The sequence below is a fragment of the Crocodylus siamensis genome, chromosome 2, assembly GCF_052110815.1.
Source record: "Crocodylus siamensis isolate JL-2025a chromosome 2, ASM5211081v1, whole genome shotgun sequence".
In the NCBI taxonomy this organism is placed as follows: domain Eukaryota; kingdom Metazoa; phylum Chordata; order Crocodylia; family Crocodylidae; genus Crocodylus; species Crocodylus siamensis.
In genome coordinates this window covers 25,334,493-25,359,024 of record NC_143396.1, presented here as the reverse complement: position 1 = coordinate 25,359,024, position 24,532 = coordinate 25,334,493, and the positions used below count along the sequence as shown (strand labels likewise).

Below are 24,532 nucleotides of genomic sequence, written 5' to 3'. Positions count from 1 at the left end.
CACAGAGGTACCAAGAACAAGTTAATAGGAAAAGTGAAGTACAGGGGTGTGTCTGAATTTCCATTCCTCCTTCAAGCTCAGCCATTTGACTCAGGGCTCCTCATTAGATCCTGAGATGCGAAGGATATCTGGACTGCCTGGAGGGAAGACGCCTACCAGAACCAGGATGGCTAATTGACAGTATACAAGCAGTTTACATTGTCTTTTGAATGATGATCATCTTTTACCTAATAACCCAGTGGTTAGACCCTCCACAGCCTGTGGGGACTCCTTCACATCCCACACTATCCAAGACTGTGCCTTACCTACCAACCTATAATAAAATAGTCCCTGGGGGAGCCCCACTTCACCTCTCCTATTGAAGCTTGGCCACTGGGTATTCAAAAGTTGAATAATCACAAGATAAAAAGGACAACACGCATAAGGAAGGATAACTCTCTAGCAAATGAAGAGTGTTCTCTGGACTGCTTGCTCACTTTACATTAGACACTGAGTTCTTCCCTAAAAAAACATTAAATGTGGCTTCAACTCTTAAACTCCATGAGATAACCTGGGGTACTACATCAGCATTGCACATATTCAACAGCTCAGTTCAGCCATTCTCTCAGCAGTGCTGTGGTAGTTAAATTTCACAGGCGATTGCCTATTGGTTTACCAAATGAAGACTTCAGCTGTACTAGCTCATCCCTGGCTGTCTTCTCCCAGCAGTGCATGTCCTTACCATCAGTTTTAGCTATTCCACATGCCACACTCACAATGGGATGGGTCATTTCTTTCTTTATAATGAAATGAACACATGCCTGAATCTGGCTCATTTTGTCTGAATTTATCCCTTCAATTGCTCTGAATAAGACAGGAACCCTGTTAAACAGGAACTTAATATATAATGTCAGACAGAAAAATGAAGAACCCTGATGTGAAAATATGGTAATTCAAATTTTTAAAAAAGATGTTACTACTTAAACTAAAATGATGTTATTTTTAAACAGTCTTTTCATATAGATTATTACACTATAAATCATTTGCTTCTTGAAAAAAGTACGAGAGATTCGAGACCAGATTCTAGGAACTACAATTCCAATCCAGGAAATGGAATTAATCATAAGCTTAAAGTTATGCACATGCTTAAATTCTTTGCTGAATGAGAGCAAAAATATCAAGCAACTGGAATTTGGGGAAAGAACTCTCATAAAAACCAGCATCTTACCTGTAGTGATGTTACTGTAGAAAGATCTTTAAGTTTCCCTTCTTCATCTTTTAAGTTATATCCTTCTGGTCTCTTATCTCGTTCAGTAATTTTCCATAATTTGATAGTTTTGTCTTTTAAAAAGGAAAGAAAGAAATTGGTATTGTTAAATAGCAAAGGGATCGTTAGTTCTAGGCCCCCCGGGGGAAGACTAGGACTAATGGTCATAAACCGCTAGAAGATCACTTTCGGTTAGACATAAGGAAAAACTTCTTTACAACTCGAATGTCCAGGGTCTGGAATAGGCTACCCCCAGAGATGGTACAATCACCTACTCTGGATATCTTCAAAAAATGTTTGCATGCTCCCCTTGCTGGGGTTACCTGGCCCCAGTTGTCTTTCCTGCCCAAGCACAGGAGGGTTGGACCTGATGATCTTGGGAGGTCCCCACCAGCCCCTAACATCTCAATGAACTCTGATCTCTGTACTTGCCTTTAATAGAATAAACATTCCTGAGAAGGTTCCACATTTCTGATCAGTTCAGTTCCATACTGCAATAATCCCATTCAGCTAAATGGGATTTTGCTGCTCAGACCCAGTTTTCCAACTGGTTCCTCAAACCTTGACACGAGTTAGCTGGTTCCTGGAGTTCTCAAAAATGTGTCAAGCAGATGCTGCTCACATGAACCAATCAGCCATTTTAAAGTCAAGTGGACTAAGAACTCTTCCTGCACGAGGCATGGACTTGGGAACCTAAGGCTCCTGTCTATGAGAAGGAAATAATGATGCAATTTATGCCAGTTTGCTTGGGTATCCATAAGTGGCACAATGGGGAACACGGGATGGACAGGAAGTGGCACAATGGGAATATGGGATGGACAGTTGATACCTGACCTGCTGCCAGAGGCAAAGATTTTTTATTCTGAAAATCATAAGCTGGCAATATTAATCAAGACTGGGCAAAAGACTGAGACTATTTCCTCTCACTGAAAAAGAAACACAGAAAAGAGATAGCAGAGAGAGTTAACAGAGAAGGAGGCTCTAAAGGAGTGTCACTAACTGGGATGGGAATGAGGGAGAAGAGCAGGCAGAAAACAAAATACACCCATCATCTGGGGGTCAGAATCCTTTTATCAGACACTTGCACGGTATGGGTAAACTTGAATGGCAAGCCATTGCTTCTGGTCATCGGCTTCCAGAGCGGCTCTGGACCTCCCTACTGCAGTCAGCTCAAGAATTTTCTCTCAGGTCACGAGGTAGAGACCTGGACTTCGTTTAAATCTGAGGGAGTAGGACAACAATCTCAGTTTGCTCTCTATGGGCATGTTTACACATGACGCTACATCACCATAGTAATGCGCTACAGCAGTGTAGAGTCCACGGGTGTCTACATACGACCAGTAGCTTCTCTGCCTTAGTGGTGTGCTCCCCCATTATAGCATGCCGCTATGGAAAAGTAGTTGCTAAAAATAACTGTCCGACATGTAAATAGTGCAGTACGGGCAGTTACTGAGCCATGCTTTAGTACTTCCAAAAAAAGTACTCAAGTACGGCACAATAACAACATCACTGTAGGGCAATGTGTAGTCATGCCCTGTGTGATCTAATGGTAACTGGATCTGCTACACTGCCTTAATTCAGGCTGGTTTTTAAAGACACTTCCAACTCTTGTAGGTCACAGTTTTTGTTCCATAAAGTCCTTGAAAAGGATAGTCTGATGAAATGTGGTCACTTGTTTTCATTTCTGAAGCTGGTTTACTACCAACATTCTTATGTTTTAAGATCAATTAACCCAACTCCCACAAGCAAAGATAAACTGCCATTTTATTCAGCTGTAGCTTTTGTACAAGTTTTGGATCCTTTATCAATTTTTAAACAACAATAGATCTAAAAATCAACTAATTTATCATCTAAATTGGTACAGCTATATAGAGAGATATAAAGATATATGTAGGTATAGCTATACTTCAGCATCTGTACTCTGCTATCAAATCAGTGTTGCAGCTGTAACAATTGCATGTCCTGTCTTGTAGTTTAGTAGATTTATTATAAAGTACAAAATTCAATGCAGACTTCTATTCAACTACATTATTACACTAATACAGTTCATCCTTAATCCCAATGAATATTTTAAAAATAAGCATTTGATGCATTTTTCATATAGGTGGATTTGAACACTATCAATTAACACACTTTTTTTTTCCCCACAGGAAAATGTGTTTATGCAGTGATTAAGGGACTGTATTTGCTGATTCCTTTTTTACCTATGCATGGTTGCTGGTCTCACAATGCTGTTTTAAAATTCAAAGCATGGTTAAGCTTTGAAAAGTGACTGTAGAAATGGCATTGTGAGGTTCCATAACCAGTCTCATGGGTGTGGGGCAGTTTAAATTAATTAACGCCTGGAAAGCATTTGAAATCCTCAGATAAGGCTCTGTATGGGCCAAATTCTATCTCAAATCAGAAACTGGCTCAATTAGTGCAAAGAATTACCAGTGAATCATAATAATTTGTTGTTATAACATCACATTAGTTCAGTTTACAAGCTGAAGTATAATTTTGCTAACTGCAAACACTTCAAACCCGCACTGGGACCTGAAAGCCACAGTGGATTCCTTCTGCCTCCATTAATTAAGATGCTGTAATCGAAACTTAGTTGACAACTTGTTGAGGATAGGTGAACTGGAAAAAATTCAACTTCTTCTCCCATAGCTGTATGGCCTGCAGGGTTTTCATCATGCATTAAAAATGTCTTTTCTATTAGAAACAAATATATAAAGACATGTGCAGCCAGCTTCAGACGTATGGGTGCTACTTCCATTTGAATTCAGTGGGAGCTGAACATCTGTTTTTCTAGGTAACATTTGCTCTGCTGGGAAAGTGACCATAAAAAATGACATCCAAATATTCTTTTCTGACCACAACTATGCTTTAAATTTTTTGTGTAATTTTTCAAAAATCTTGAAATTCAAAAATCATGATAATTTTTTATGCAAACAGTGAATTCAGAAAACACATCACCACCACCATTATCCAGTGTTCATGTACTTTGATGAACCGATCAGCATGGGACGTGACCCCATCACAACTGTTAATGTATTTACCCTCAGAATAAACTTGGAGGTAGGCAAGCACTATTAGGCCCACATCTAGATCAGAAACTGAGGCACACCAAGAATGAGTGACCTACCCAAAGTCATACAGGAATCTGGAACAAAGAGTTTAACAAAGGTCTCTAAGTCCCTGAGCTGTGTCCTAAGTACCAAAGCATCCTCCTACAATGCCTCGGGCCCAAGCTTCAGCTCTTCATCTTTTAGAACCAAGTAATCAAGAAATCTGCTCACACAGAGGAATCTTTGGGTACCCAAAGACCCAGCATATACATGTCTGGACATAGGTCTCTCCTCTGCATAGCTTGGAATACTAGAACCGGGAAGCGCGGAAGCAGAATACTTCCAGCCAGCTCAGCACTAAGCAAACACAAAGGTGACTTGAGTTAATATGTGCCAGCCTTAAACTGACTGGTGCTGAACATTCAGGCCCCTGTATTTCCTGTGTTTTCCAAAAACATTATTTAGAATGGAAACAAAATAGAAAATCATTTTCTGCATAGTTGCAGATGCAATTGTCTTTTACACTTGTTTGATTTAGGAAATTGAACTGAATTTGAACTGAGAAGAACAGACCTGAACTCCCCAACCATACACTTAGTATGTGAATGATTAATTTAGCACACACTATACCTAGCTTTTCCAGGTCTACTTCATGTCATCTGCCAAGAGGAAAACCATGGGTAAAAATTATTCTACACACGAGGAATTATGACACATTTAAGCATATATTCTGTTTTTGAATGCATCAGTGCAGCTCCTATCAGTATTTAATACAATAATAATTATAGCCTGTTATGTCAAGCTGTCCAAAAATTAAAGTTTTATAAGACACTTCCGAGTCAAAAGACTAAGAAACAATGCTCAATACTGAATTAAATGTGTGGGTATTGTTTTGCTATTCCAAACATTAACTAGATACAGAGATCTTGCTCTAAAGTTATAAATCTGTTCTAAAAAGAAATTTTCTAAAGTTACAATTAAGGGCTTCTATATTTGTTGGACTGCAGATGATTCCTAAATGTCCTCAATTGTATAAGTAAAAACTTTTTTGAATGAAAAGCATTGTCACTGCAATCTTGGATCTGAAAATCAAGCTGAGGCTTTTCAGTCTCATGCATCATCAACAATAGTAGAGATTCTGGAAACCAAATATGTCCCTGGTGCGACTCCACTGCTTACAAATTATTCCCCCATGACATATTTGTAAACCTACTGTTCCTTCTCCCTTGCCTGCTTTTATCCACAACTCTCAAAGCATGTTGCAAAAGAGAATCAGCAACAATATCCCATTATTTCTACTTTGTTTTCTATGGACATGCATACATATGTGTGAACATTAGGAACTTTCTAAACTTTGAAACAGAACTCTGTTAATGCCACCTGAAAAGTAGCCCCCTCCACCCCATTCTCTCTCACATATGTTCATTTTGCTAACTAGAGTTTAGATAATGAAAAATAAACTCTGTCCTTCACTGAATTCAGCAGGCATTGCTGAGTACACTTTCAAAAAATAGCTGTTGAATGCCATTTTCACAGAGTTTCTTTCAAGATAGAGCTGTATTTAATAGCAAAACATGGTCAACTCCCTAAATGCCTCATGGGCCTCCAGACAGGAACTGTAAAGCCTGTGAATGGAAATGCAACTTACAAGTAATAAATACAAAAATCAATATAAGAATGTCTCTCCTGGAACTGAAAGCTACTGGAACAGAAATGTGGGTTAAAATGATACTGAAAAGTAGCGCATAAGAGAAATCAATCGGCAATGAAACAAACCACGGTAGAATAATGCTGATACTTCCCCAGATCTTTCTTCTGTCTTACCATTTGTTGACAAGAGAGAGTGGGCTGCATTTTGCTGTGGTAGCCACTTGATCTTGTTTATTTTTTCCTCTATCTCCAAGCTCTTCAAATAATCAAATTCAGGTTCATGGCTCTGGAAAGTGCTGTAAACATTGTATTCACCCTGATTGTAAGGCTCATTTTTGCTCTGCAGAAAATGCAAACAAAAATGTGTCTGATGGTGTCAGTATTTAATCTCTAGGTTCTGAGTTCATTGAGGCAAGGTAAGATAGCAGCCATTATAAATATAACAGTCTCAAGATATAATTCAATGTCAATGTTAAAACAGGCTGTTGACTGTTTACATATCTTTTACACAAGTGAAAACAAATATTGTGTTTAACTGGCTTGATTATTCTTCATATTCAGAAAAAAGAAAAACATTAAAGACTGGAAAGAAAGATCCATTATTTCAAGAAAAATAATTTTATTAAAATGTTAGTTACAAAAACACATAAGAGAAAAATCTCAGCAAAAGTCAAAATTTAAACACTAAGAACAAGGAATTCAGAGGGGTTTTTTTGCTCATAAGCTTGATGCTGACCATTCATTTTATCCCTGAAAATGCTTTGCTGCAACCCCCTCACCCTGTTCAGCCCCTGGACTAACATGAAACCTACATTCTCACACCGAGGAGCGAGAAACACTCTCTCGAGCCATCCTTGTTTTCTAAGCCTACTCCATGCATGCACCTTGCCTCTCATCTTTCAACTACAGATTTTCCCACTCCCACATCTTCACTATTGTCAAGGGACTGCAATAATTTCACAGCCTACAGAGAGAATCTGATTCTCAGGAACAGCAAGGTACACTCTAGCAGCTTAAACACACTAAAGGTAAGAACTGGGACAAGATCCTCTGAACAGCTTTAACCATTTAAATGATAAACCACTCAGTAACTTACTGAGATGAATCTGTTCAATCCACCACATTTTGGGGAGTATAAAGACTGCTATATCTAACTGATTTTCACACCGTGTTTCTGTGATTGAAGTATCCATATAAAAATATTCAGCCTGACCTACACATAAGCTACAGTGGGCATCATTTTTAAAGGCAAGGCAGAATATTGCAAACTAGGCAAAAATAGTCAAAAGATATTGGGCCATGAGTCCTGTAGTTACTATTGTTAAAAGTACATCTCTCTTATTCTAACAGACCATCTTGACTGTATTCAATACTTTATTGTTGGTCATTCCTACATCTGAGTTAGTATTACTACACCTCAGTTTAGGTTTTTACCTTGAGTTAAAACAGACTGCAGGGGGCTATGAAATAGAAAGCAGACTTTAGCAGGAATGACTAACAGACAGCAAGATGGCTGAAGAAAAGATATAAAGAGCTTTAAAAAGGATAGAGATTCATCAACAACTGTGATGGGGAGAGAAATTAGCAGGAATCAGGGAGATGATAATGAGCCATGAAATCAATCAACCTTCTCGGTCCTGTCTGAAATGTCACGTCCCCTTCCATACAGTTAATTTTGAAGTTTCTTATACCAAAGAGAATTTGAAAAGGAAAATGAAATGTGAACACAGTAGTATGTACAGTACAGTAGTATGATTTCATTTAATAGGTCATGGTGTGGTGGCTGTAAATGGCAGAGTAACATTGCTGCATTATGAATTTCCAAATTATTTTTTTTTAAAGTAAAAAAAAAAAAAAAGCCCTTAACTTTGAATATTTGCACTTTTAAGAATTTGTACTGAGGACCAGAAAAAAATAAGGGATTTTTTGGATTGGGTCTCAATCTACATCTTTTCTTGCCTCCAACACATCCCCAAATAAATAAGGCATATACCCTAGTTTTGGAAATCAGAACGTAGGAAAAAGGTTTTCCAGAATAATGGCCTCAAAGGGCGTGTCCACACATGCATTTGCAGCAGCTCTAATAGCGGCACGAATTTGAGCCGGGGATTTTTGCCTAACCACATGTACTTAGGCATACACTTTGGTGTGGGGCAAGTTGTACCACTTGGGGCAAAACAACCCTGCCCAGCTCCTCCAAATCTAAAGCCAGGGAGAGCTAGAGCCTGTGTATAAAAACACCAGCAGTATAAAAACCTGCCCTATGCTGGCTCCACCAGTATAAAAACCTGCCCTGGCTCAGGGCTACTCTCAGAAGCTTTGGGGTCTGGCCAGTTGGCATCTGGGGACAGTAGTCCCTTGTGCCACCTGGATGGCTGAAGCAGCCATAACCATGTTTTCCCTGCACCCTCTACCCACTGCAGCAGTCTGGCAGTAGGGGCTGCTGCCTGGCTATGACTTGCTGCCTCCTGTGACAGCATGTGCCCCCAAGACTGCGTGCCTGCCAGACCCGGATGGGGACTGCATGGCCACAGCAGAGCCACCTGGACCTCTGGGCCAGCTGCCAGTGGGCTGTGGCTGCACAGTTGGCCTTTGTGTGGCACTACTGCCATGTGTGCCACCATCCTACCATCTGGGCAGCTATCACCCAGAAGATATTCTCAGTGTGGTGGCCTGCTTTGAATGGTCAAAGCACATCCTCCTGGCCCCAAATGACCAGGAGGTCAGCCATCTCCACCTGGGTCCCGGGTGCCAGCCCTAAGCAGGCTTCTCTGCCTCGGTTCTGCCACTTGCGTCACTAGCAGGAATTCTGGTGTTCCCTATTTGAAAACTCCAAAATCTCTGACAAAAAAAAAGCCCAAATTCACTATTTAAAATACCTCCAAATCCATGTTCTTCTACAATTAAAACTAAAAACCACTATATATCCATATCCATATATATACATACATATCCATATATATATACACACACACACACATCAGTTGGGCAATGTTTTATTGCTATATTTACAATGATAAAGCAGTTTGGAAGCCTACCAGTATGTCTATCATCATAATAAAATTAATTCTAAATATGTACATGTTTTGATGTTTGCTTTTGGTTTTCTTATCATAGAACAGTTAGAACTCCCTCTGACCCCTTCACTAGCCCTGGTAGGTCTCACCCTGTCTGGCAGCTGGGCATGATGGGTGTGTGATGGGGGGATGTGGGGTTTGTGGGAGGACAGTGTGAAGGGGTGTCAAGGTATGTGGAGGGGCGTGGGGTGTGTGGCTAGGTGTGGGGCAATGTGGTGGGACTGTGGGCCTGGGACAAATGTGTGTGGGCAGGGCTGCTCAGGAGGGGTGGGTTCCCTGCCTCCACAGGGGACAGCCCCCCCAAACAGCACATGGACTGCCCACCCCGGAGGGCCCCAGCTCCCGCCATAGGGCCCATGGCTCCCCCCCTGCAGGGCTTCAACTCCCACCCACAAGTCCCCAGCCCCCCACAGGGACCCAACTCCCACTTGCAGGGCCCCAGCTCCCCAGCCTCCCTCTCTGCAGGGCCTCAGCTCCCCCCTGCAGGGCCACAGCCCCACCGCATGGCCCACACGCCCCCCACACAGCCCACCCCACCCCACCCCCCTCCGCAGGGCCCTCATACTGCCCCCCTGCATGGCCCACAGCTCACTTGTAGCAGCAGTGGCTATCGGGGCACTTGGGGACTCCTGGCACAGCCCCCACACACAGTGTGGGGCAGCACGGCTCAGCCCTGGCCATCTGGTACCCAGCGCTACCTGTACCGCATTGCGCAAGCCTGGCCCAGCTCAGTGCAGGGCTGTGCACCTTCAGGCAGCTCCAGGCCACTCGGGCTGTCACCTGGGACCCCGTGCCACACGTAGGAACCACCTGTTGTGCATGGGCCAGGTGGTCCCTGCGAGTGGTGCAGAGCCTGAGTGAAAGCCTGAGTGGCCCAGAGCTGCCCAAAGTCGCATGGCCCTCCACTGAGCCAGGCTGGGACCACGCGATATGGCACAGGTAGTGCTAAGTGCCAGGTGGCTGGGGCTGTGCCAGGTTGCCCCATGTGCCCCAATGACTGCTGCTCCTGTGGGTGATCTGTACGCCATGGGGGGGGGGGGGCTGTGGGGAGGGGAATATGGCCCATGTGGGGGGTGGGCCCCCCAACAGTTCCCCACACCTTCACAGCCCCCACTTCTTTTAGGCCCCTTCCAGCCCCCTACTTACCTGGAACAGAGCCTGGGTCCAGGTCACTGCAGCCTTCATTTCTGTTTACCCTGCACAAGCAGGCAGCATGCTGCAGCATCGGGTCAAGGGGCAGGCATAGAGATGCTCTGGCCAGCTGTCAGAGCATCTCTTTGGAGGACCCAAGCCTCCTGCTCCACTTTTTTACTGGGTTTTTTTTTTTTTGATAGTTGGATATCCAGGTATCAAATTTTGAACTTGCGCTGTAAATATGCAGTGCAGGGAACATTTTTTTTGTTCCCCGTGTGCCTCTTGCCGTCCCTCAAACTGCCTGTGCTTGCCACCTCACCATCTGAGGATGCTGGCCAGAGCCATGCCATTGCTGACAGCAAGGACTGAGTGGAACCATTGGCCACCCCAGCCCCAGCCATGTCATAAGGCTCACACAGGCCCCCGCCTCCCAGTCCCTGCCCCCTGCCTCTCATCCTTGCCCATACTCCCCTGCCCCTGGGTTCCCCCTAACCCCCATAATAAGAAGGGAGGTGGGAGACAATGCAGAACTTTACTGAGCAACCCATGCCCCTAAAGCTAGGCATGCACAGGAGTCTCACATACTGAGGAACATGCTGATACCAGTAGTGATGGCCTCCTCAGTTAGAGGGGGCAGGGATGTGTAGTGCAGCCACAGGTAGCCCTTGAGCTGCCAGCAAAGGTTGCCATCTGCACCATCAAAGCTCATGGTCCTGTATTAGGTGCGCAGTGTGCCCAGGGCACCATGGCAATCAGCAGCATCAGGACATAATGGGCCAGGCACCCTTCAGTCTGAGCACACAGTTCCTCATGTACTGCCCATGACACATGCACCAGGGGAACAATTGGGGCACAGTGTCAGTGCGCCAGGGTTAGCCCCAGGGTGCTCTCCCAGAGAGGCTGCCTGCAGGGAGAGAAGGGGTGCAAGTAGCTCCTTGTCCCAGTCATCTGGGAGTCCCGCACCCCACAAGCCTGCCCTCCATGGGCTGAACAGGAGCACAGGTCCATGGCTGCCCTACGGAGGGTGGGGGGGTGAGTTCTGGAACCACAGCAGCAGGTGCCGTCAAGAGCCTGGCCTATCCCACTCTGAGAATGTCGTGGGGGAGGCAGGCTGCCCGAGGCCAACGCCCAATGGCCCCTGAGGAGCATACAGGGATAGGGGGCTCAGCCAGCAGCTGCCTGGGCCTGGGCTTCCCCAGCCAATTTACCATGGTCCCTAGGCACCCACACATGCCTGATCTGGGGCCAGGCACCACATGGCCCCTGGTACAGAGCATCTTGTCTGAGAAATATTGCAAACTCCCACAAACAGCTTCTGCCTCATGGTTCTGTAGGTCCTGTAGCTGCACGCAGAGAAGAGGCTGCCCTTGGCATCTGGAATGCAGCTGCAGGGTTGCCATGACCCACAGCTGGGTCCCTGCTGATCTGCCGGCTCCACCAGAGGTGGACACAGGACTGCTCCATCCTGCAGCTGGCGGCTGCATTGGAGGACTGGCTGAGAACACACAGGCCTGGTGGGAGGAGGATGCTGCCCACAAGGATGTGCAAGACTGGGCAGACTGAGAAGTTCTGGGCATAGCCACTGGCCCTGGAGTCACTTTGCTGCAAGAGCAGAACACAATCCTGGCTGAGGCAGTCCAGGCCACAGACAATGACTGCTGGGTGCTGGACACTGTTCTGGCCCTGGCAGTTGCCTTCATGATGCCCCCTGCTGGGCCTGGGAGGAGGTCTTGCACCACCTCCAGCAGCCAGGAGCCCTTGTCCTGGACCCCACCCTGAATCTGGTGCCACCCAGGCCCCTCACCTGGGGCCAGTGCTGCTGCTCACTCCAGCTCCATACAGCAAGGCCAGGATCACACACCAGGCCTTTTAGCCCTGGACACAGGCTGCACAGCCCACGTGGGGGGACCAGCGGCTGCTGTTGCCCCTGGGTGAGCCCCCTACATGCTGCCCTCACTGTGGTGCGTGCACCCACATGGGACTAGCCAGTGGCCAGGATGCTGGGCACCTGTCCCCGGGCTCTACCTCCTAAGTGCCCCATCCCACAGCCCCCCACCCTGGGACACCATACAAAGGACAGCTCTGGCAGCTGTACAAAGGCAAACTTGGGAAAACTGCAGCCTCAGGGAAAAGTACAAAAGTTTTCAGAGGGAAGAGGGTGTTTTACTGTTGGTGGGTGGGATGGGTGATGAAGGAGCTCTGTTCGTTGGGGAGGGAGGAGGAAAGGGGGCTCTGTGTGATGTGAGGGGAATTTGTTCTTCTGAGATGTGTTTGCAGTGAGCATGGTGCTGGGGGGGGAATCCAGGGCTCCTTAGGCAGTGGTCCAGGTGGGCTACAGTGAGGTGTGCAGAAAGAGGTGGTCAGCCAGGACCTCCCACATCTGCTGCCCTGTCCCCTGCTGATGGGTGTGTGGCTCACCTGAGGCCTCAGTGAGGGGACCCACTGCTGTTGCTGCTGCCACAGGTGGTGCTCCCACTTCCAGGCATCCTCTGCCCACCTGACCTCCTCCACCCAAGCCTCATGAGTGATCTCCCCCTAGCGTCGCAGATGTTATGCAGCACATAGGCTGCAACAATGACCTGGGGGAGGTTGTCCTTTGGAAACTCGAGGTGGGCAGTGGGAGCACCAGTGCCCCTTGAGATGGCGCAGGTTGCACTCCACCAGGATGCAGGTCCAGCCCAGGCAGTGGTTAAAGTGGGCCTGGTGGCGTTCCAGCTGGCCAGTGTAGGGCTGCATGAGCCAAGGCAGGAGGAGGTAGGCAGGGTCCTTGGTGAGGAGGGGTGAGACGGTCATGGCACCCAGCTGCAAATCCAGCACCTCACCACTCTCCACCAGGCCCAGCAGGCCGGAGCTCCTGAAGGCACAGGCATCATGGGCACTGCCCTCCCAGCCATCACTCATGTGCATTAAGGCCCCCCAATGAGTAGGTGATAGGTATGTGGGTCCCACCCAGGGCCCCAATGCACTGGGTGAATCCCAGGGCATGGAGCCCCACTACCACTGCCAGGGGTTGTGCACGTGGAGCACCGTGTGCCCCAGCATGTCCTGGAGGGCCCTGAACACCTCCAGTATGGTCTCCCTGATGGTGGGGTCTTGCCCACCCCAAAGAGATGGCCCACATAGCAGAGGCTTGCAGGTGTGGACACCCTGAGCAGGGTGAGAGCTAGTTGGGTGTCCACAGGGAAGAGTGGCTATATGGCAGTGTCCTGTTGCTCGGGGTGGAGCCAGAGCTGCTCGAGGAGCTCCTGGAATGTGGAACAGGTCCTGCGGAACATCTTCAGCCATGGCTTGTCATAACAGGTGTGCTGGATAATGTGCAGCCAACACTCCTGGAGGCCCTGGAACATGATGGCAGCTCTGGCGGTGGTGTCCCTAGCCTACTGTCATGCTGATGGCAGCTTCATAGTGGTGGTGGTGCCCCTTGGAGCTCCCCCCCATGACAGCAGGAGTCCATTGCAGGGCTGCAGGAATTTCAGTGGTAAGAACAGCAATTTTTCTGCCTAGTCCCTGCATGTATAGATGCTCACGTAAGAGAGTTTATTCTAGAGTAAACTGATCCTAGATCGAATGCATGTGTAGATGCACTCACTGTTACTCAGATTACAGGTAATCATGTGAGTTAGCTTTGATAAGACAGGCAGAAACAGGTCTACAGGCCAACCTGTTATTTGCTTGTACTTCAAAATGCAAAAATCCCAAAGTCTATCCAGCTACCACGCAAACACAACATAGATATTCACCTATTGGCTAGGAAGACTTGAGAAACAGGAGGAGGGTGGTATGCAGATTTGATGTTGACTTTTCTGAGTTCTCTAAATTTCACTCCATCCTATACTCTATATTTATAGAAGCCTGGTTCTAATTTTCTAGTAAGTGATGTTTACTGGTTTTATTTAAATTTCTTTGTTTCACTGAAACATTTAGAATGGGACTGAACCAGATTTTGTGGACTTGGAAGGGATCTATTTAGTTTGGAGTTATTTCCTTGGGAAAGAAAAAGGGAGGATTTATCATCATCTCCTTTCCTTCCCCATTGTGGAATGCTGCTTAACATTGTCCTGTTTCTTCTATATTTGGATTCATTAATGTATGGTCTTACCTTATAATGTCTACTTTCAGGCCATGTGCTTTACTGAATTGCACCTCATTACTGGGTTAGTTAGACATGTTGATAGCTGCCTTTATTTTGATGACCAAGCTAGGTGTTACATTTGCAAGGGTTCATGCTAGAAACAGGCTTTGGGGCCTTCTGCTTAGTCATACTTCTGCAGCTTGGCCCAGATCCCTTGAAAATGGCCATGGCTGGCAACAATATCTCCCATGTCTTTGTTATAAAATGAAACTTGCCCAAAATGAATGCCAATTTGAGAGCAGCTGTGAAAAGGCTAACAGTGGGCTATGCCCCTCCTGCTTCATGGAAGGGACAGACCAGTTGCAGTCACCTTGTCACAGCATCTTTATCCTTCTATGCCTCAATGCAGTGAAATTCAGGCAAAGAAAATCCCCACTTAAGACACACACCCCAGTATTGGATAGCTGGTTTTTTGGGAAAAGGTGAGTGCAATGTTCATAGAATCATAGAATCAATGAGTCGGAAGGGACCTAGACAGATCATCGAGTCCAACTCCCTGCCATGGGCAGGAAGGAGCACTGGGGGTGGCAGGGGTCAAAAGACCTCAGCCAGGTGCCTATCCAGTCTCCTCTTGAAGATTTTTAGGGTGAGAGCACCACCTCCCTGGGAAGCCTACTCCAGGCTCTGGCCACCCTTACAGTGAAGTAGTTCTTCCTAATATCTAACCTAAACCTATCCTCCCTCAGCTTGTGGCCATTGTTCCTGGTGACTCCAAGGGGGACCCTGCTGCTGGCCCCTGATAAGGTTGTAGGCAACCACAAGATCCCCCCTCAGTCTCCTCTTGTGGAGACTGAAGAGATTCAGGTCCCTCAGCCTCTCCTCATGGGGCTGGCCACGGAGGCCCTCAACCATGCGAGTGGCCTCCTCTGGACCCTCTCCAGGTTCTCCACGTCCTTCTTGAAGTGCGGCGCCCAGAACTGGACACAGTACTCCAGCTGCGGCCTGACCAGCGCTGCACAGAGGGGGAGCAAGACCTCTCGGGACCTGTTAGTGATGCCCCTGTTGATGCATGACAGGGTGCGGTTGGGTCTGCCTATTCAAGTAAATACAGTACATATTACTGGCCCTAAGAATAATATCATTCTGGACAATGCACTTTCTGAGGACCCTTCTCCCCATCGTATTTCTGCACACCAACCAGGAAACAATATCCCTCTCCCACTGACATTGTTATAAGTTTTGCCACTGGCTTTAGTGGGGCCAGGATTTCATCTTGTATTCTCACAGTCAACATCTGTAATCTCTACAATTTGCTTTGCCTGGATGAGTGGCCTGTAGAAAGAAATCCTGCACTTCCTAGTAAAATCAACAAAGATGACACCCATTTTTGTTAAATCTTGCTAACATAACACAAGGTTTGTTGGCAGAATTCCGTATTGTAACAGAAAAGACTTAGCAAACAGTTATGATGAGAAGTAATAGTAAACGTACCTCAGGTTCCCTTTGGAATATAACAACCCGACCTCCCTTGTCCCCAGTAGCCAGCAGTTCTCCAGTATGGTTGAACTCAACTGTAGAAATAATATCAGCTGGAGAGAAAAAGTGAGAAAAGACAGACATTAAGCTAATGCTCTAGAGCAAAAACCATTAGAACCAGCAAGAGTTCCATAAAAATACCACAAATTATGGATTCACAAGATACACAGAAGAATGCAGTGATAAGGCATTAATTTAAAGGTCTGCCTGCCAGTAAAACAGGATGTAATAGGTACATATATGTATAATAGGCAATTTTGTGATTTCAGCCACTGCCTGAAATTTGGGAGAATGGTTATGCTTCAAGAAGTGATCTCAGACTGGTACAATGTTTCTAGCAGTGGGCAAATACCAAAGTGCTTTGCTTCATCTTCTGGTAAGATGCAAGGCTCAGTATAAAGGCCCAGTTCTAAGGAACTGTATGCTCCCTGCCCTCATTGAGGTTTCAAGCACTTTTGTATACACGTCACTGCCTCAAGGCTTGTGCATCATGAATGCAAGAAAAATGCGCATATGGCTAGGCCCTGCACAGGAGCATGAAGGCAGAAGTGCCTCCTTGTGCACTCTGCCCTCCTTCCATGTCACAGAACAGTGCCATACCAGAGTTGTTAGTACGTCATTTCAGGACTACAAAAACATATAGTGAGATGTTTTAAAGAGACAAATCCCTCAAGAACAATGTTGTGAGGTTAGACCAAAACCACAAACCCACAAGACAGTCAAGAGTACCAAACAGTGCACAACACAATGAAAGAAGAGGAAAAAAAACAAGCAAAAAGGCAGGAAGAACCAACCCATTTATGAAAATAAATGCTAGAATCATAATCCACAGTTAATCCTCCATTATTAGCATAATTTAAATTACAATGCCTAATTTAAATTACAATGCCTAGTGTGATGGCAAATTAGGAAGACATCTTACATGTAGAGTCATAGACAAATATAGGGTATTGCTATATACTGCCCATGTCAGTTTACTATAATTATCAACATTTGGTGATGAACAGTATGGGCCAGATTTTAAGACAAGTTCGATACTCAGCTGCTCCCATTTAGGAGCCTAAAGAAGCAGCCAGATTTTTAAGCCTGCTCAGTATCCATCAGTTCACATAGAGAACAACAGGAGCCACAGCTGTTCCTGTTAAAGAAACCAGATATGAATTTCAGAAGCCTTCTACCACCTGTGGGATTCACTATAGGAACTGTCATCCAAAAGGCAAATACTGGACATGGAAGGTATGCATTTCAGACTACAGAGACATGACCTTTTCCTACGATTTCCCCACCATGTCTAAAAAGAAATTCAAGAATACAGACATCGTTAAAACTAGGAAGTGCGATTGTTTCCACTTAGAGTTTTTGGCTGGAGGAGACATCTTTTCACATTATAGGTTAGAAAGGCTGTGATTTTTCTTCACATTTATATAAAATGTGGCTCCATACAAGTCCTAGGAGAAATCTGAAGAAAAATGGACTCATCACATTTCTTTAACAATATATGCAAAAAATGTATCTTTACTCCAACACTAATCTTCACAAATGCACACAACTGCAAGGGAATCGAATACACCCCCTAGCACAAGTGGCAGTTCTTGCCACTTCAAGAACACTTTTAGTATAGCATACTGCCTGGGAACAACATTTTGCATCAGGAACCACTGTTTCTCTTGAATGCTTTTTTGTATCTTCTGAAATGAGTATGGCGCCATGCCTGAGTACCTACCGAGACTCAAAGCACTTCCTCTTTATCCAAGACGGAGAACTCGAGATTTGTTCCCTAGAAATGAGGGTGCCAATTTAAATAACCACATGAGTATTTTGATGTGTTGTGTTCACCTGATGCTTTATTTTTTATGATAATCTACACATTAAGACCAATGGTATTTGGTTGCAACCCAAAGCCTATCCAACATTATGTGGTTATACTAGATTTTAAATCAAGCTCTCTGTCAGGAATAGTCTGGCCCTCCATGGAGAACAGGGAGAGAGACCCTGCCCAAGGAGTGAGAGTTAAAAGGTACTAAGCAAATCTATTTCTGGTGGAAAATGTTCTTTTAACTTTGTCTAAAATTCATTCTTTGACATGACATTTTCTGACCAGATATTTAGACGTTTCATGATTTTTCTAAAGGAGGAAATACCCAAGAACTCTTTGCCCTGACCCTGCAAAATTCTTATCGCTATTAATAGCAAGCAAACAGCAACCTGTTTCTTTAGAAGATGATATATGAATGTTTTTATCCACTTGGGGCCTTTTCCAATCCTCCAAGCCTCTCAAACGAATGCCTCTTGATTTGAACTGGAAGTGAGATGCATTGAGTGGTCATAGGGTTGTGGGGTTTGGCTTTTATGTACTGAATAAAACATGGGAAACATATGCATGGAGGGAAGACAAAGGAGTTAAATATAAGTGTGTGCGTGTGTTTTTTTTATAAGAGCCAAATACTGATGCCCTATATTAATAAATGCACTTGTTCCTGGATCACTCACAATGTGTTTTCTTATTTTGTTCCTCTGCCACTAAGATCCTCAAGCACTAGCTTACACATTAATGCACTGTACAATACACAGGACCCAAGCCAATGCCTACTGAAGTCAACACAAGTGTTTTCATTGAATTCAACTAAAAGTTAGATCAGGAAGGAAACAATACCACATACTGTTGCTACAGTACTGTAAGTAAATTAGGTATCCATTGCCCTCACAAAGCTTTGAAAAGCTAAAAAAAGTTATTACCAACAAATAAATATTTAGTCCTCTCTGACTATAGCATTCTTAGGTAAAAACCATTTTCTCTCAGGTGGTCTAGGTGAAACCTCTCTTACTTGCAGCACTAATCATGAATTAGAAATAGATTTTAAAAATTAAGTTGTTCTGGAAAAGAGCAGAGCAAATTCTCCATCATCTTATTTTATGAAGCATGTTGGTAAAAAACAAAACAAAAACACCCACCCACCACCACCTTGAATTGGAAAATCACTTTTATTGATCCAATGAATAAAGAACTGAAGATAGTCACCAAAAAAAATCGTATACAACATATCTGGCCAGCAGGCAAGCATTAGTCATGCTGCTTTAATAAAGATTAGCCAGCTTGACTCTTTCTAAAGGGGGAATAGGATTGATCAGAAGAGCCTTTCATGCACTTCCAAATAATTCTTTCTAGAATATTCCCATTCATCAGTGCTTTGGAAACACCACCCACTGTAGTAATGTCTTGTACAAACTCTTTCTCTGGAAGACTCTTACTGCCACATACAGTGTGGCTAAGTGCCAGGTTCCCGTTTCAGAATATGTAAATGCTCCATGCTGGAAGAGAGTTGATTTGCTCATGTACAGTAAGCTGTGTACAAGGGATGGCTGAGATAAAAGCCCTCCCCTGCCTCCCTGTTCAAAAGCATGCCTTTCACATCTCTCCCGGCAGTGCCACGCTTCCCACTAACACAATCAGGATTATCAGAGACAGGGAGAATTCACTAGGCAATGAACATTGACGATGGCTTCAATAGCCACTGGGCAAATTGTAAATCCCAGCTTTCATTTAAATATAAAGCTGCCCATTGTGTCTATAAATTCATTCATTTAATGTTGCTCATTTGCTTGTAAAAAAATGAACTGGCCTACAAAGCAGTATTTTAAAACTGAAGAGCTGATTGTGTTCAATCAAGGAAAAATAGCTATAAATTGGATGCTCCAGATACTCATGTTTCTAATTAAGTCTTCATAGGGCATCATTAACTAAAGATAGAAGAGGTCTACCTGGTCATCTGCTCCACAGCCAGCCAAAGCAGGATTGTTTCAGCTAGTCCTGGGCAGCTAGTGCTTTCAGCAGTTTAATATAAAAGTTTTTCCAAGGCAGTGGAATTCTTTCTCCAGCCTAAGCCCTCCATCAGGGAGTTCTCCTGATTCAACCAAAAGCATTCCTTTCAACCCATTACTCCTACTTACACGTGCCATTTTGGGAACAGAGAACTGGAAGGGGCCCCAGGCCATCAAGCCCAGTCCCCTTTATTTATGGGAAACTGTCTATCCAGAACTCTAAAAATTATCCACTCCAAACCCTCGCGTATACCACAGCAACATAAACACAAAAACAGTCCCCTAAGGCATACTACAGATCAAGGGTCACCGTCTATGTCCTGCCACTGGCAGTGGCAAAGAAGTATTTTGGTTAATATCTGATCAGAGATTCCTATGAAGAGAACCATGCCTCATGCTACAGAAGGCGGCAAGCTGAATCGACAGAAAAAAAATCCTTCCTTACTCCAGATCTGGTAACTGGTGTAATCGTGATTGCTTTTGCAGCTCCTAAACTAATTCCTCTGCAGATCACCACTGAAGCTTTTTAAATGTTTTATTCAGTTAAATTGTTCCTTCATAGCTAGTGCTTAGTTACCTTATGCATGTTCAGCACTTTTAGGCCAGTAAAATGCATTTACCTGTACAAGTGATTGGAAACCGGTCTATATCTGTAACAGTACAGAAGTTTGGCACACCTACACACACACACAAGCGCAGAGGCAGCTTCGATGCACTGGAATTCCAGCACGTTAGAGCAGACGCGATCAATCAAGTCTGCTGGAGTATGCCAACTGTTGCGTTCCAGTGGCCTCCTGCATCCCATGCATCAGCATCCCTGTGCTTAAAAACGATGGTGGTGGCGCTTGAATGAACTTTAGTTCAAGTGCCCCCACCACCATTTTTAAGTGTGGGGATGGTGATACACAAGACATGGCAGAGCTTTAATTAGAATGGCTCTCTCCCCAAATACCACCCCAAAACTTAATCTCCCTTGCTAAAAGCCTGCCTAAATAAAAAAAGGTCTTGGAGCACTCTTGAAGGTGCCCAGCTGGGCTCTGAAGGGCCTCAAGTGGAAGTGAGTTCCAACACTGAGGAGCAACTATTGAGAACACGTGTTTTCCCTGAACCGATGTGGTGCACAGATAGACTTGGAGGAAGTTGCTGTCATCTGATGTTAGGGATCATAACGGAACACAAAAGAGGAGTCCCTTAGGTATCCAGGGCCCGGGCCATTTAAGGATTTACAGATCAAAACCAGCACTTTGATTATATTGACTTAAGCTTGAACAGCAGAAGAAACATAAAAGGCCTGCCTGATTAGTAGGGGTCCTGGTTTTTTCTGATAGAAAGAAATCTAAAATTCTCTTATTTAACCCCCCATCCACATTTTTCTATTATTAATATATATTATACACACACGTATATACATATACCCACACACACATATATAGTAGCATTTTGTTTTAATCACTTTTATCTATGATAAAAGTGTGGATGGTGCATTTAAATCAGAGAATTTTTATTTATTTATTTATTTATTTTTAAATCAGAGCAAAGCAGGATCCCTGATTATCAGGAAGCTCAGAGAAGAGCTGCTGGGCATCAGCAGAGCAAGGACTGCTACCAGGGTTTCAACCATAGTATAGCCAGATGCTGCTCATCTTCCTCAGTGTCTTCAAAAATAGAGACCTTTGGAAGTTGACCAAGGTCCTGGCTTACAAGGCTGTCATGCTGACCACCCTCCTCTACTGCAGTGAAGCCTGGATCATCTATTGATGCCACATTAAGACCCTCGAGGGCTTTCACTAGAGGTGCTTGCGTTGAAACCTGGGGATCTATTGCCCCCCCCACCTCGCCGCCTCCACCCCAGTCCCACACTCCCTGCCCCGCCTCCCAGCCAAGCCTGACCCCACTCACCCAATCTGGCCCAGGTGGCTATCAGAGGCTCCACAATTGATCAAGATCAACTGGTAGGTGACCACTGATCTACAATGTATTACCATGCAGACCAGAACCTCTGAAAATTAAGTCAGTGGGATTAATCTGATGCCATCAAAGTCAATGGAAAATCTCCAATCACATTGGTGGATCAAGCCCCAAAATTTCAGGCTCAAACCTAGAAGATACTCAAAAGCAGTGGCCACTTCTTAAAGTTTGGCCTCAGTTTCTGCTACTTCAAAGTGGTTTCCTTGACTCGAGAAGGCTTTGTGATACTTAATTTATTAATTCTGCAAAGTGTTCTAAGATCCTTTCCTGGACAATTAGCAGGTACTACAATAGTAGTCTTGATCTTATTAAACTGGGTAACGCTATTTCCTGTATTTGACTGTGTAAAGCCCCTCTCTGCAATATGAAATACTGCCTGGACTAATTTAAAAAGATTTATTTCCTTTTCTTCACATGTTTCACATGCTATATTTCCTTGTTGCATGTTTCACTACAGTGGCAATGTGTAGGGGGTGCACGTGCCCCCCCTGGCAGCCAGCATTCCCCATTTAGGTGGTGGGCAGGGGGAGCAGGCGGGAGTGCTGGCCGAGGAGTGGGGGCACCAGGAGAAGCACTGCTGGCACTTCCGGGTGTGTCCCTGACCCTTCCCGGTATGCCACTGGCACTTCTGGGCAGTGTTCCTTCTTGGAGCCAGCTTAGAGGGAACGCTTCTTCCGGGTTGGCATGTGTGACTGGGCATGGAGGAATCCCTCCCGGTTGTTGATTAGCCACTGGGGGGGGCAAGTGCCCCCCAAACTCAGGAGGCACCAGTTGCCCATGTTACATTATCTACATCAAAGGCAATGACTTGGTAATTATTCTCAATAATCATAAGACAAAAATAGAACTTCCAAGCCCCATAAATGTTTTTGCTTGAAGCTAGCAATAGAAATAATCTCAGCTGCTCGTTCTCTCTCTCTCTGTGTCTCATTAAGATATACCCCATGCTATACAATTTATTTGTTTTTTTGTGAAAAAATGCAGCTGGACATTTATTCCCGTGTTTGTTGGCAAAAGAACAAGCTTTATTTGTAGAAGACAAAGATTTAGCATTAGCCTTAAATTACTCAGCCCATACACGTGATTACAATTAGAAAACATGTTGATCCTCTCCTATTATAAACTCACAAGAAAATGTGAAAAAAAGGAATATTTGCTGTGAACATCACAACATGTATTTATAACTCCATCACTGGGTAAGGACTGGTATTCCATGAATAAAACCTGCCTGAGTTGTGAGATTTGCATGTCCCTTTGTTAATTTTATACCAAGGAGGAGCACAGATTAGCTGCCAACAGCAAATAGATTAGAAAAGATGTTCCCAAGTATTAAAAAACACTAGGCAACAGGGCTCAAACAGGATCCTGGAAAGACCTTAAACATAACCCCACCATATCAAGCAAACAAATGTCAAAAACTGAAAGTGCTCAATGTATTAAAGAGCATCTTTCCCTATAAACCAGTTTTATTCTTATCATCTCTGTTCATGCAAAATAAATGACGATCAATGACCTGAAACGAGCATTAAATTTGTGATAAGAGCAATTGCAATTTAAAGACCAAAAGACAAAGAATTGTAAGATCTTCAAGGAAACTGTCTTTTAAAATATACCCAGGGGGTACTGACAAACTATCTAATATTAGAAAGCCAGCATCGATAAAAGAGTTCAGTATGAATGTGCAATTTCCCATGGATTAAACCTCAGTTTTAACAGGATTTTGCTGTCATCTAATTCTGAACTTAATGTTTTAAAACTGAGCAATTAAGATCCAAAGGCACAGGTGATAGCAATTATCCAAGCAGTTCAGATATATTATTAATAATAAAACAAAATACTCATATTTAGCGCTTACACAGCCATGTTCAAAACATTTACAGGCATTATAGCATTAAAAACCCCAGTACCTCTGAGGTAAGTAATGAAGTGCTATTGTTCCCATTTTACCCAGAGAAAAGTATTTTGATCCAGTGGTGTGGACACTGGGGAAAGTGGCCCAGAGGTCGAGAGTTTGCGGCCATAGCAGAAGCACTCATGATATGGCCATGTCACGTTCCAATGAATCTGTGAATCCTACTAAATAGCTTGTCAACAGAACAAGAGCAAGGAAAGAGACCTGGAGGAAAAAATTAGACTGACAGGTCAACTGAGTTGCCCAAGGGCAAAGAACAGATCTCAATTATACAAATGCTGAAGGACAGATAGCCCAACCTCTGGTTCAACAAACCAGTTAAGTTCAGAAAAGCACTTACATTTCAGCTTATACTTACATCTCAGTGCAAGCTCATGTAGTAGAGTTTTGCTGAATTGGGGTCCTAACAAACAGAGCATCACATTTGGACAGACTTGGAAGATAAAATCATTAGGCCAACATAGGGCTGGGAAACCATGTGGCTTGACTGGATCCAGCTCGTCTCAGCATGGAGTGGTGGTAATGGGGAAGCGGTAAATGCGTTTGTTCTACTGAATGGGAGCCATGGGAATCAGTGTCATGCACGGGCCAACTGTACATGCCTTGGTTTGCCAAAATTCTCCCTCTGCACTCTGCTATGGAGACTCCTAATGGCATGGTCTTCCTCCGTATGCAGATGGGGAGGAGGCTTATTGTATATGTTCTGTGTAGTCTGGGCTACCACTAGCACAGTGAGTATAAAGCATTTTGCAGTTTTCAGCCATGATAACAGCAGGGTTAGACTTTTAGTAGTAGGTCTAAACCCTGTGCACAAGACTGAACAAGACAATTCACAAAATGAAACCAACTATTCCAATTAAAAATTCAGAGTATTATACACATTCTGACCTGTTGTGGTCTTTTTCAGCTCTATGCAACAGAATAACTGCTATATTATTTTTCCATTATCAAAAGGCGAGTGAAACCTCAAAGCTAGTATTTTTTGAGGGGTGCCTTGAGCCTAAGTAGTCTGAAAAGGTTGAGAAACACTGGTGTAAGCAGTCAGAAAAGAGGTGATGTGGCCAA

General features: G+C 44.4%; 1 protein-coding gene across 9 annotated transcripts in view; it reads right to left on the bottom strand.

The window, feature by feature from the left end:
- The window catches only part of PPP2R2C (protein phosphatase 2 regulatory subunit Bgamma), a 348,432-nt gene that overhangs the window by 101,177 nt on the left and 222,723 nt on the right, over positions 1-24,532 (bottom strand). For all 9 annotated transcript variants that reach the window (XM_090035561.1, XM_090035552.1, XM_090035556.1 and 6 more), the window contains 3 exons: positions 15,724-15,821; positions 6,124-6,289; positions 1,208-1,320 (listed from right to left, as the gene is read on the bottom strand). In XM_090035561.1, coding sequence (XP_089891687.1) covers positions 1,208-1,320; positions 6,124-6,289; positions 15,724-15,821 — 377 coding nt within the window. The remainder of the gene's footprint in view (positions 1-1,207; positions 1,321-6,123; positions 6,290-15,723; positions 15,822-24,532) is intronic.